This window comes from Mauremys mutica, chromosome 9 (assembly GCF_020497125.1).
Source record: "Mauremys mutica isolate MM-2020 ecotype Southern chromosome 9, ASM2049712v1, whole genome shotgun sequence".
Taxonomy (NCBI): domain Eukaryota; kingdom Metazoa; phylum Chordata; order Testudines; family Geoemydidae; genus Mauremys; species Mauremys mutica.
In genome coordinates this window covers 12,158,213-12,170,445 of record NC_059080.1, presented here as the reverse complement: position 1 = coordinate 12,170,445, position 12,233 = coordinate 12,158,213, and the positions used below count along the sequence as shown (strand labels likewise).

The 12,233-nt window shown below is 39.6% G+C and overlaps 1 protein-coding gene across 6 annotated transcripts in view; it reads left to right on the top strand.

Moving 5' to 3' along the window:
- IL1RAPL2 (interleukin 1 receptor accessory protein like 2) overlaps positions 1-12,233 on the top strand; it is a 548,931-nt gene that overhangs the window by 308,922 nt on the left and 227,776 nt on the right. For all 6 annotated transcript variants that reach the window (XM_045029383.1, XM_045029380.1, XM_045029382.1 and 3 more), the window contains one exon: positions 4,417-4,570. In XM_045029383.1, the coding sequence (XP_044885318.1) occupies positions 4,417-4,570 (154 nt within the window). The remainder of the gene's footprint in view (positions 1-4,416; positions 4,571-12,233) is intronic.

Below are 12,233 nucleotides of genomic sequence, written 5' to 3'. Positions count from 1 at the left end.
TGAAAGGATCAAGCCAGCTAACATCAGTGACTGGGCTCAGTGTGGATATATAGACACACACATACTATCAATCACCTTCTCACCTGCTTTAGATCCGGATAGGGCAAGGGCCGCTGTGCTGAATACTTTGGCCATACCCAGGATACATCTGGACAGTGGACATTTTCCAAAATATGAAGATGATAGTCAAATAAAGCAAGATGGTCCCCCAGGATTCTTCCCCTTCCCCTTGCTTAAGGAGAGCTAGACACAGCTCCCACCAGAAAAACCTGTGATCATGATGGAACCTTTCAGTGACTCTTGTCCCTTGAAGGTCAGGGAATTTGGGCTTGTGGCCCCTGGTCTACTGTGAGACAGCAGATCCAATGCTACAAGCCTGCCATGGGCAGACTTCTCGTTGACTTCAGGAGTTCTGCATCTGGAGGGATTACAGAATTGGGTGCATTAATAGTAACAAGCTGCACAAAGCCTATCGCAATTTGAGCATTAAGAGAATTAAGCATGGCTATATTTCTACACCCAAAAACAACGAGGAGTCTGGTGGCACCTTTAAGACTAACAGATTTATAACAAATAAATCTGTTAGTCTTTAAGGTGCCACCAGACTCCTCGTTGTTTTTGTGGATACAGACTAACACGGCTACCCCTCTGATACTTTCTACACCCAGTAGGAAAAATACTGACAAACCTATTATTATTAAACATGTACGTTTCATTTATAGCAGAAATTATACTAATGAAATGCCCGTTTTAAAGAATTATGCTATTAATGTCAATGTGACTCTTTCTTTCCAAAGCACCATCAGGCCTAAATAACTGTTTTGACAACATGAATAAAGGATTTTTTTAGATAAATGCAGGTGTCAATGATTGAATGAACAAGACTTAAGAACAGAATTACTCTCATGGGAAAAATAAACTGGAGGAGAAAAAAAGATCTGTCTAGAAAGAAGAGCCCTAACCCCTCCTTCCCTCCCCACCACCTCCTTGCTATGACTGTGTTGAAGGACTAGCTATGAAAACAATTAGAATGACAGGTGAATGACAGGTAGTAGTTATACGAGTCTGCAAAACCAGAGTAGTTGAGGTGCTGCCACTTAAAAATTTCAAGGAAGAAGAGAGAAGCACAATAACGAACAGCCTAGTTATTCAAGTGACTGTGAGTGCCAAAGGCTCATTAGTGAAATGGGCAAATAAAGAGAAGAGTTAAAACTACCCCCTCAAGACAAACACTAGTGAAAAACCAGAAAAAGAACGTGACCTGGTTAAATAAGAAATAATCGTACACTTGGGGACTGATTTATTAAAGGGAGTTAACATCTCTCTGATAGGGGATCTAGTTTAATTTCCTCCAGAATATGTAGACTACTTTTTGTAGGGTTTTTGTGATTCCTACTTTCCGCCTTTCCGCTCTTGTGTCAGTCGTGAACAGTGAGTCAATACATATAAAATGAATCCGGGCAAGGTAAAAGCCAGAACTTTCCATTCAGAGTTAGAAATGCTGGGTAGCAGATGGAAGAAGTCATGTAAATTAGCTAAAATTTGGGGAAGTTGTACATCATTTTTTAATAGAAAATGTTTTGAAGTAAACAAGGAGATAAACAGTATTGAATAATTAATAAGTGAGTGTTACAAACCTCTCTGCTTGGTTTGTATAGAACATTCTGAATAGAACAACCGTGATAGATACAAGCATTGTTTCCTCTACCTCATTAATCACTACAGTAGTAATGATGTGACCCTCTTTATTAGAAGTACATAATATGTGAAGCAACATCCTGCCATAGAAAAGTGATTCATTTTGTTTGTCTTGTTCGCGCGGGTATTTTTTCAAAAAGAAAAAATAAAAATCTTACCATGGAAGCTATTAAGAGAAATGGGACTTTTACTGCTACGTTACAGAATAGATGCAACGCAGTTATCTGCTGAAACACACTTACTGGTGCATTCTGGGAATTTTAGTCCTTTTTAATCAGAGATGGATAGACTTGGATCATGTTCTTTGGACCAGGCTCATGTTCAGTCACCCCAGGGCAGAGGGTCTGTTCAAATTTGGGGCACCTTTAAATGGGGCTAAAAATCTACTGTAACTCAGAGAGGTATCTATGTAAAAATGGCACTTTCTTGCTCATCAGACCCATTCTCTGCATGCAGATAGGGAGCTGGACTTAGTTCCTTTTCCTGCATTATCAACTATTAACTAAATTCCAAGAGCAGGGCTGAATTTCACTTTAATTCACACTTGTGCAACCCCACTGGAGACCACTGAGTTGCAGTAGTGTCAGCCAAGAATTTAATGGCGTTGTCCAAGTGTCACTAGGAGCAAAATTTGGATAGGAAAATAGGGCTGCACAGAATCTGTCCTGGTAAGGGTAGCATTTGATCCTCTGTCTTTGCTACTAATGATTTCCATTTTATTTGGAAATTGGGACACACAAAACATGGAATGTTCATAATTTCTCAAGGGGAAAAGAAACACCACCAATGTCACTCTGTTCTTTAAGTGTATTCTATTATTACTGGCCATGTCAGAGCCAAACCGTAACACAACTTGATTCAGATTTTAGCTCAGATCTGGGGCTGTGCTGTAACTGCTTTTTGCCACAGCACTGACACAAAGGGCCCTAAAGTTGGCATAGATGGCCATCAAAGTTCAGGGAGTTTGTCTATTATCATGGAGCTGGTATAATGGCTCCTACTCAATCCCATCTCCCTCCAGTTGGTGTAAGGCTCATGACCCACGAAGGGGCCCAGACTTTACTGTCTCCTTGCAATCCCCAGGTGGCATATTGGCTCCTTGGGTGCAGTAGTAGATGACAAGTTAGAGTAGCCCTTAGGCTGCTTTAACTTACTGTGGTGGACCGATTCAGGCCCAGAATTAGAGTAGACAAACGTGGCTTAAAGCCACTTTTTCGCACCTTCCTGAGTTGCTTTGTGTGCTCCCTGGCTACTGAACTGGGTGTTCAGGTTGAGCTGGCAACACTGGAAGTCACAGGACAAAAACAACCCATCATTTTGTTTGCAGACTGAGCAAATTGGATATTAAAGTCAGTGAGAGATGAACAAACATATCATCCTGATGGACCTCTTTAGAGAGGCACTTATGAGACTATGTCCACACGTTAGCACTGATTATTCCAAGGTGTATTAAATGATCAACACCATTAAGTATTATCAAATTGAGCTGGCTAGAATGATACAATACTTCAGCCTGGAAGTGGATCAAGCACCAGATATTGCGATGCCTAGAATTTGCTGAATCACATACAGTACCAGACACTGATGTAAAGACTAAGGAACCACTACAAACCTTCCTACCACGACAATAAATTAAAAATATTGACATATGGCCCAGGCCAGCCAAGTGCAGCTGGTGAGGGGTGAAGTCAATGGGACCTGTGGATTATCAACACCTCAAAGGAGGTGAGGTGAGAACTGCACCATCCAATTTCAGGCCAGTGATTTTTATTAAAAAACATAATGTAGTGAGTCAGGCATAGCATATTTAAACACTGTTTCCTCATTGTATCCTTGGAAATGTTTTACAAAAATGACAGGTCTGACACATTACAATGCAAACAAAGCATTTGAAGCAACCTCTCTAGGTTCTTATCAGGCGCTCTTCACTGTCATATCTGAACACCTACTAATCATTAATGGATTTTATCCTCCCAACCCTCCTGTGAGGTAGGAGGTTCTACCCACATTTATTGCTGTGGTACTGAGGCAGAGGATAGATTAAGTGACTTGCCTAGAGTCTCTCAGGAAATCTGGGGCTGAGTCAGGGATTGAATCCAGGTCTCATGAGTCCTACTCTGGTGTCCACTAGACCATCCTTCTACCTAATCAGGAACTGCCAGGAGTTTTTGTGCCACTGTAAATGCACCAGCCACATGGATTTTTTTCTTCAAATTTTCTTCTTGGTTTTTTAGTACATCTACACTGAGCCCTTATGTGTTAAGATTCAGCCTGGAGCCAAATTTCATGGGATATATACATGAACAAGGATGTATATTTAGGAAAATACTGATGTATCTTTAACTAAAACAATGGTTTATGATAGAAAAAAAAATCTCTACTTTTTTCATTTGGCCCTGGGTAGATGATGTCTAAAACACTGCATGTAATTACTGTAGCTTGTTATAGACACGTCTGTTAAATTTTAAACAAAAATGACTTCAGATAAACCCCAGTTTTTCAAGTTGTGAATATTCAAATCTCCATGCTGCCTGGAATTCATATCTGATCCCATATCCAATATCCATACTGAAACCTAAATTGATTTTTTTTAAGAAACCTCAGTTTTGCAAAGGTATTTCCATTGAGATTTGTGTAAGGTAAGTGTTTACTTGTCCAGTCAGACTGGTGCTTTATCATATCAGCTGGTTAATTTAGGCAACTGATTTTTCTGTGCAGGAATGTAAGCCAAAAATGTGGAGAAGCGTCATAATTCAGAAAGGAAATACTCTTTTAATACAAGAAGTCCAGGAAGAAGATGGAGGAAATTATACTTGTGAACTAAAGTTTGAAGGCAAGCTAATAAGAAGAACAACTCAGTTAAAGGTTACAGGTAAGAAACTTCTTGCATAACACGAGTTCTCAAATGAAGGGAAGATTCTTCTTCACACAGTGCACAGTCAACCTGTGGAACTCCTTACCTGAGGAGGTTGTGAAGGCTAGACTATAACAGTGTTTCAAAGAGAACTAGATAAATTCATGGAGGTTAAGTCCATTAATGGCTATTAGCCAGGATGGGTAAGGAATGGTGTCCCTAGCCTCTGTCTGTCAGAGGGTGGAGATGGATGGCAGGAGAGAGATCACTTGATCATTGCCTGTTAGGTTCACTCCCTCTGGGGCACCTGGCATTGGCCAGGTTCAGTAGACAGGATACTGGGCTGGATGGACCTTTGGTCTGACCCAGTATGGCCGTGCTTATGTTCTTATGGCTTCACACAGCAACTGAAGTATAGGTAGAACCCAAGCAACCCCAAATGGGAAATTCAGATCAGGCCCCAGATGAAACATTCATAGGTTGCGTAAAGATAAAAAGGTCCAAAAGGGCCAAAACTAAAACCCTAGATCCAGGCACCCCAAAACTTCAGAGGAGTTCAGGCCCAGATCTGGACTGTGTGGCTTGGGCCCTTCTCTAATGGTGAATAGGAGGAACGTTGGCTGCAATTGCAAATAAAATAATTAGAAGTTGTTAAGATGTTGCCCCAGAGAAAGAGAGAGAGAGTAGAAAGAGTCAGCACGAGTACCTGCTTTATGGTTCCAAGTACACAATTGTTCCATGCTTTTTATCTTCTGATTCATTTCTGGTAATCAGATTCTCTGTTATAGGTCTGGTCTTCAGTGAGGACTTCAGGACACTTATTCCAAGAATAAAATTAAAAAGCAATATTATAATAGAAAGCTTTCACTAAGTAGTTTCCATTTATTATGCCTTGCATATGTGTTCACAGGAGAGATTGTAAGGACAGGAATGAAAGAGTAGGACAGCGTTATATACCCATTGATTCCTGAATCCTTTGCATTTCCCTTTGTAGATAATGTACCTGTCATTATTATTTTGCCATCAGCAAGCATCTGAAATCATTGTTTTCTTCCAGTTCTTCACACAATAACTTTTGAGCAAATGTTTAGAAGTAACTAGAGCCAGAGTCAGTCTCGGTATAAACAATAGCAAAATCAGTAGAATTGCACCTGCTTACACAAGGCTCCATTTAGTCCGTGTGTTATTTCTAACATGCTTTCAAAATAACATTGTTCAAATTATGACTTTAAGAAAATACTGTAATTTATACATATTCATTTCCCATTGGTTATCATTGCCCCTTATTTGAAATGAATCTTCTTCGCTGGATGTCAAAATCATATGGTATAGGATTATTTGTAGTCTCCTTTTGCCCATGGACAGATCTGTGTGCCATCATCAGTTTGACCAACCCTGAACCAAATGCTATCAAATGAAAACACATGACCTTCCTTGGAAGCAGTTGCTATACCAGGTAGCATGCTGGTCTTCAGTCAGAATACTAACTAAATGTGACTAATAAAGGGAAATGCATCCATGTCAATTCCACATGGTGGATGTTCTTTACCTTACAGAATTGTCAGCTCTCTCCATCTCCTCTAGCATCTGCAAGACCTTGTTAGCTGTTCATTATCTCCCCATTATACAGTATGTGCAGTACTTTAGGCTTTAATTTATTTGCCCTGCACCTGTTGTAATATTTGCTCTCATTATTTGTTTGGATAAAAGGATTTATGGCCTGAAGTATTAAGAATTGTAAGTAAGGGACATGGTACCATTCCTGTTTGCAGAACGCTTGAGAAGCAAGGGATTCTTATCCTTGCAATTTGATGTGCAATTTGTATACTCTCCTCAATTTACAATAAGCAATCCATTATTCCTTAATAATGCATGTAATCAGCATTGTGAACATAGCAGCAAAATATAAGTGATCTCAATTTACATTAACTTATAAATATATTTGGACTTTACCTATAACTTCAAACCCTAATTTTAAGTGGGGTTGAGACCCAGATCTGAATGTTTTTTGGCCTGGGTCCATCTCTATAGAATATTATATTTGAAATGCACTGCCAAATTTGTCTAGATGAATAATAGCAATGACTTCAACTGAGTACATGCAAAATCAGTGATGCCGGATATGTAATGGTTTGGTGCTGCAGAAAAACTCATTTTTTCTGTTTTTGTTCACGATTTTATATGCAAATAGCTTTGAGGTATCGAGATACATACTGATTTTATGTATCTGTTCATAGGAAAAATCTTTCAACAATACGACAGTGGTTTATTTGTCTGTGCCCATGACTGCACTGCAAAGTGCCGATTCTACAGGCAAAGCAAACCAAAGCTTGGGAGTAGGTGCATGGTAGGCAATAACTGGAAGATGCTGAAGTGGGTCTATAAGTGTTGTCCCAGGAGATTGAAGAAAAATGTGTGTATTAGTATAGGGACCGGCAAACAGCTGAGAAACCCTTCTTCCTCTGTGACTAATTTAGGTCTTGGTTAATTTGTATTGCGCCTCCCACGAAATATATTTTGGAGTGAATACCAAGATAAAATAGAAACCTGACTAATGGTTAAGTGATGTGACCACTAAAACTGATAACGGAGTCCAGCTTTCCCTACTGTTTTTCACTGACCATAAAGGACAAGAGTCCATTTTGCAGGTAATTCTGTGAAGGCCATGCCATAAATCTAAAATTTTCTTCAGCAAAACCAGGTACAATTAATCTAGAAAGGCCAGTAGTGCATTTGCTGCCTGCTGAACTGACTTTATATTAGTGGAACAGGACAGTCTGTCACGGATCTGGGCAATCTTATCTGCCAAGTTAATGGAAACCTCTTCACAAGAGCAAATAGTAAACTCTCCCTTTGAAAGGCCATTTAGCTCAGTCAGGCTGACGACCAGGCAGTTGTCTGATCCTGATTTCATAGATATTGTAGTGAAGGACAAGAATAACCTCCAGTCAATCCTTGGTATACAAATGTAAGAAATTTGCCTCAGTCAGACCAAGAAAATGTCTTTTGCCACCAATTCTCTAGCCTGATTTCCTACCACTTCACCTGTTCTGAAAGCCATCTGTAATCAGCAGTGACTTGTAAGAGACAGGCATTTAGGGAACAGGTTGCTGCTGGCTGTAGTAGTCCACCCACTGGTTGATGCAGTGGGCAGGATTATCTCACTTCATGGAAGTGAATTCTGGAATCCAGTTGAGTTTCCATCAAAATAGATTTACTATGCTATGAGGGGCGAGGACAGAACCTGAGCTCAGACTGACAGGCCTGCTGCTGCATGTAAATTACAGTTAGTGAATATGGCTGACGGCTAACTAGAAAAGCAATAGCTGTTAGAAGCAAAGCCCTAATAGGATTTTCACTGCTGGTGTATACTGCAGATGTGGAGAAAGAAATCTTACCTACTGCTTTCAAATGCTTTTTTTCCTGCAGGATATTTCTAATGCTGATTCAACTGCTGATGCTTCTCAACATGCCTGAACTGGCATTTTGAAATCACAAGCACACAGGCTTTTTTGACAATACAGATTCAGAACTGTAGGACTCTGGTGGCCTTATCTGGAGGACATGGTGATCTGGAATTCTTTATTAGAGTAGAGGGTTAGCCTGATATTAAAATAGGCAACACCTGGGCTCCTTTATGCAAGGAGCTCTGTAGTACTGTGCAGAGAGAAGAGATTTAACTTAGATTGTTATCCTTTACATTTGCTCATCTGCAATTTAAAGTGTTGTAGTTATTTTAATTTATATCTTCCCTGTTTATCGCCATGGACATTTCTATGACAGGCAGGCAATATGCAGAGCACGGACCGACCTTGGTGGTGAATTAGTGGTGAGTGTAGCAACCCCAGAAGGCAGTATGCCCTGGAGGCCATATTTGATGCAGTGATGCCCACCTTACTCTGGTTATTCAGAGTCAGTACTAAGAATAAGAACAAAATACCAGTAGCCCTTATTGTGTATAGGTTAAGAGCTATGTGCCTAAAAATTTAGAGGCATCCAGAAATTCAAAGAGGCTTGCTTTATGAAAATTTATTCAAACCTCTTTATTCCAAAAATTGCTCTAGTAATCTTCAGAAAACAGATATTGCTGAGATTGCTGATCCTCCCTTGTGTTGCTCTGCCTGGGAATAGCAAAAGAATATTTCATTACCAGGTTGCTACACTTAACAAGCACGTGGCTACAGTCTGTTTTAGCTGAGATGTCCAAATAATCTTCAGGAACAGCTCCCAGTAGAGGGTATTTTGAGAATACATCCTGGAAATGATCAAGGCATAGATAACTGTGACAAGTGAAAGATAAACAGCTGCAGCTTACTGTCCAGAAGAAAATAGACAGAGGCATTTTGTGTCTCAGCTAACATCTGTGATGCTAACATCAGCAATGGAACCAAAAAAGATCATCTGATTTGTGGTCCATGGAGACCCAATGGTAGGGACACCTGTAGTTGTGGATGAGGGATCTTGTTGGGTTTTATCTTATCTGAACTGGATCATCCATGTTGAATAAAAATATCAGTTTTTTTTCTTGGAGGCTGGGTGCAATCTTAGATTACAAGTTCTCGGGTTCTCTTGTCTTTGCATGTGTTTATATTAGATCTGGGCACAACATGTGCTTTCCTTAGAGCTGAATGGGAAACTGTTTCCCTGTCCCTCTAAAATTTTCAGGATTTCAAAATGTTTCCATTCTGCATCGGGACGAAACAGAAACCTTTTTCTAAACCTTTTTGCAAAAAAGCAGAGAGAGATTCTGGCAGAGCAGGGACCTGGGTCTCTCACATTCCAGTGGTGAAGGTACTCACCTGGGCTTTTGGCTGTTTTGAGGTGGGCCGCTGTGATGGCTGGGGTTTCTGTGTTTGGATTGCTTTTCTGGAGTGCATTAGAGTGTAATAGCCTCTCTCTCTCTCTCGCACACACACACACACACACACACACGCGCACACCAGAAATTCTATCCTGGACCTGAGAAACCTTCCCAAGGAAAGTTTAGTTGAAACTGACTCTTTCTTGTGATAAGTTTCAACTTTGACAAATCACCATTTTCCAACAAAAAATTCCCGACCCATTCTGGCTTTGCATAGCACCTAGCACAATGGTCCTTGGTATAGAAACATAAGAAATTTTCCTCCTGGAGCTACTGCAATAAAAATATGAAATAACCATAGCGATCATATGCAGATGTACTGTGAGCATCCAAAGTAGTAGAAACTGAGATCAGAGTACCTAAAAGCAGAGGAGGTACCAGGAAGGAAAGATCCTATATCATAGAAAAGGTAGGCAAAATTAAAAGAGCCAGTAGCAGTATTTTAATTTTATATGTGCACTAAGAAAGGATAATCAGGGTATACTGCAGCAACAATATTTAAGATGTGATTGCATGAAGAACCACTGAGTAAGGAGGAAAAGTGAAAGAACCCTCAGTTACACCCACACATCCTGTCCCCCACTGCACTCCCTCATCTCAGGGGAGCATAGGAACTGTTCCTTCTTACTCCTGACCCGACCTACTCCTCTTGGCCCAGACTCAAGGTCTGAGTAGCTCATCTATGAGTAGAAGGGGTATTTTTCCTCTCTGGTTACTTCTTTATGGACAGCTCTAGTCATAAACCAGTCATATAAGATCACCTACTGCAAGATATTAGTAAGGAAAAGGCTCTGGAGCAGTGATGGACAGAAGCTTAAAGCCATCACTGCACCGTCTGGCTGCAGTTGAGAAAGCAAATGGAAAGCTGTATTAATAGAAAAATAGAGCACAAATCAAAATAGGTCATAATGGCATTACAGAAAGGGCTTGTGAGACCATACCTGGAGCACTGCACACAATTTATGAAAGTCATCTTATGGGAAGGGTATTGACAAATTGGCAAAGTTCTAGGAGAGGGCAATTAGGATGATAAAACATGTCCGAGGTTTTTAGCTCTTTGCAGGACTATCGGGGGAAAAAACGCCTACAACCTAGAATGCAGTCCAAAAATATTTTTGGTACTATGTACTTAGAAGGACTTAATATTGAGTTATGTTCCCTGGTTGTAAACACATAACTCCAATTAGCAGTACATAAATCTCTGCATTTCCGTGTGCATTGGTTTTAATAATAGTAATTTGTCAGCAAACCTCAGCTATTTCCATCATTAGTTCTCCTTAGTTTCATTATATTCTTCAGATGGAGCTGGACCAAATATTGCTAGCCTTATTCATGGAAAAAGTTCCACTGAATTCAATTTGGCCCAAGGTCTCTCTAGCATCATCTCTTACCATTTATAATGTGTTCACATAAAGTACCCTGAGAATATATGCACGTCATATTTATGCATTCCTGCATTTTTTGTTGGTAGCTTTATTGTGGATGAAGAGGGGAATTAGTAAATGTCTTGCATATAAAAATTTCTGATCTCTGAAGTTTCTAAAACCTAAAGATCTTCCAAAAGCCCCCAAAGTTTAATTGGAGTATAAAATTAGAATTTGCCCATATAGTGTCAAATAAATGTACTAGGATTAATTGCTAGATACCCAGTAATGTCAAAATTACACCTGGAATACAGATGGATCTATTAACATTCAAATACATTATTCAAGTAATAAAAGCACTTTAACGTAAACTATATTTGAAATAAAATTCAGCCAACCTGAACTTCTCTTTTTTTTTTTTTCCTGGAACCACTTCAGTCTCTGATTTTTATAGCAATGTTTTGATGGCTTTAGGGTGAGCAATGTGCAATTTAAAAATATACCTGTTACACTTACCTGTAGCGTCTCCACTTTTTCCATGTGTGCCTGCCAGCCTGGAAGGCTATTCATGAGGTTATATGTTTGGAATAAGGTTGAATAAACAGGAGGTATATATTTTTGGTACTGTTAAAATATGCACAGCCCTTGGTAAGTAATATATCATGCACCTCTTGGTAAGTAATATATCATGTAGATGATATTGTAACATAGCAAAGGACATAGCATCTCTCACAGTACTATTATCATGAGGAAAAGAATATCCACTTTTCCTGAAGGTCAGCAAGCACTTTTGTGTTGGGTGGTATCTGAATCTTCACTGAGATGCCTCTGACCTCTGTCTGCAACAGGCTCTTTCATGAACTACTATGTTAAGGGAGGAGATTTTGAGTTGTATAATGTACTCCCTGTACCAATATGTGATTTATGGCCTTGAATTGATGAATTATTTCCCCATTTGACAGCAGAAAGCAACCATTTAACTGCCGTTATAAGCTGCCAGTGAAAATTATAATGACATAAGAAATTACTGGACAGGAAAAGACCACTTTGCCCAACAAGCTTTTCCTCTGGGTTTATTTTAACCCCAGCTCTGTCTCTGTCTCCATCAGACTCCTTTTATCCCCAATTAAAAGACTCAGTTGTTGCCAAAAGCCATTTCTACAACATTTGCTTTGACCATCTTACATGACAAATTATTCCACATGATAACATGAATGAAATGATTCTGCCTGAATTCACTGTTCACTCATGTTTTGTTTTGTTTTGTTTTTCTTAAATTATTTTAAATCTCATTACATTCCTTAGTTTTTAAATGACACCTGCTGTTGTCTCAGAGGGTCACAGGATTTGACAAAGCAAATGCAGTTTACTGGGTATGATGCAGAAAACAATGTGGGTAACATTCCTTCTGTTTAACAATAATTATGTGTTGTACTGGTCTGGTCCCAAACCACCT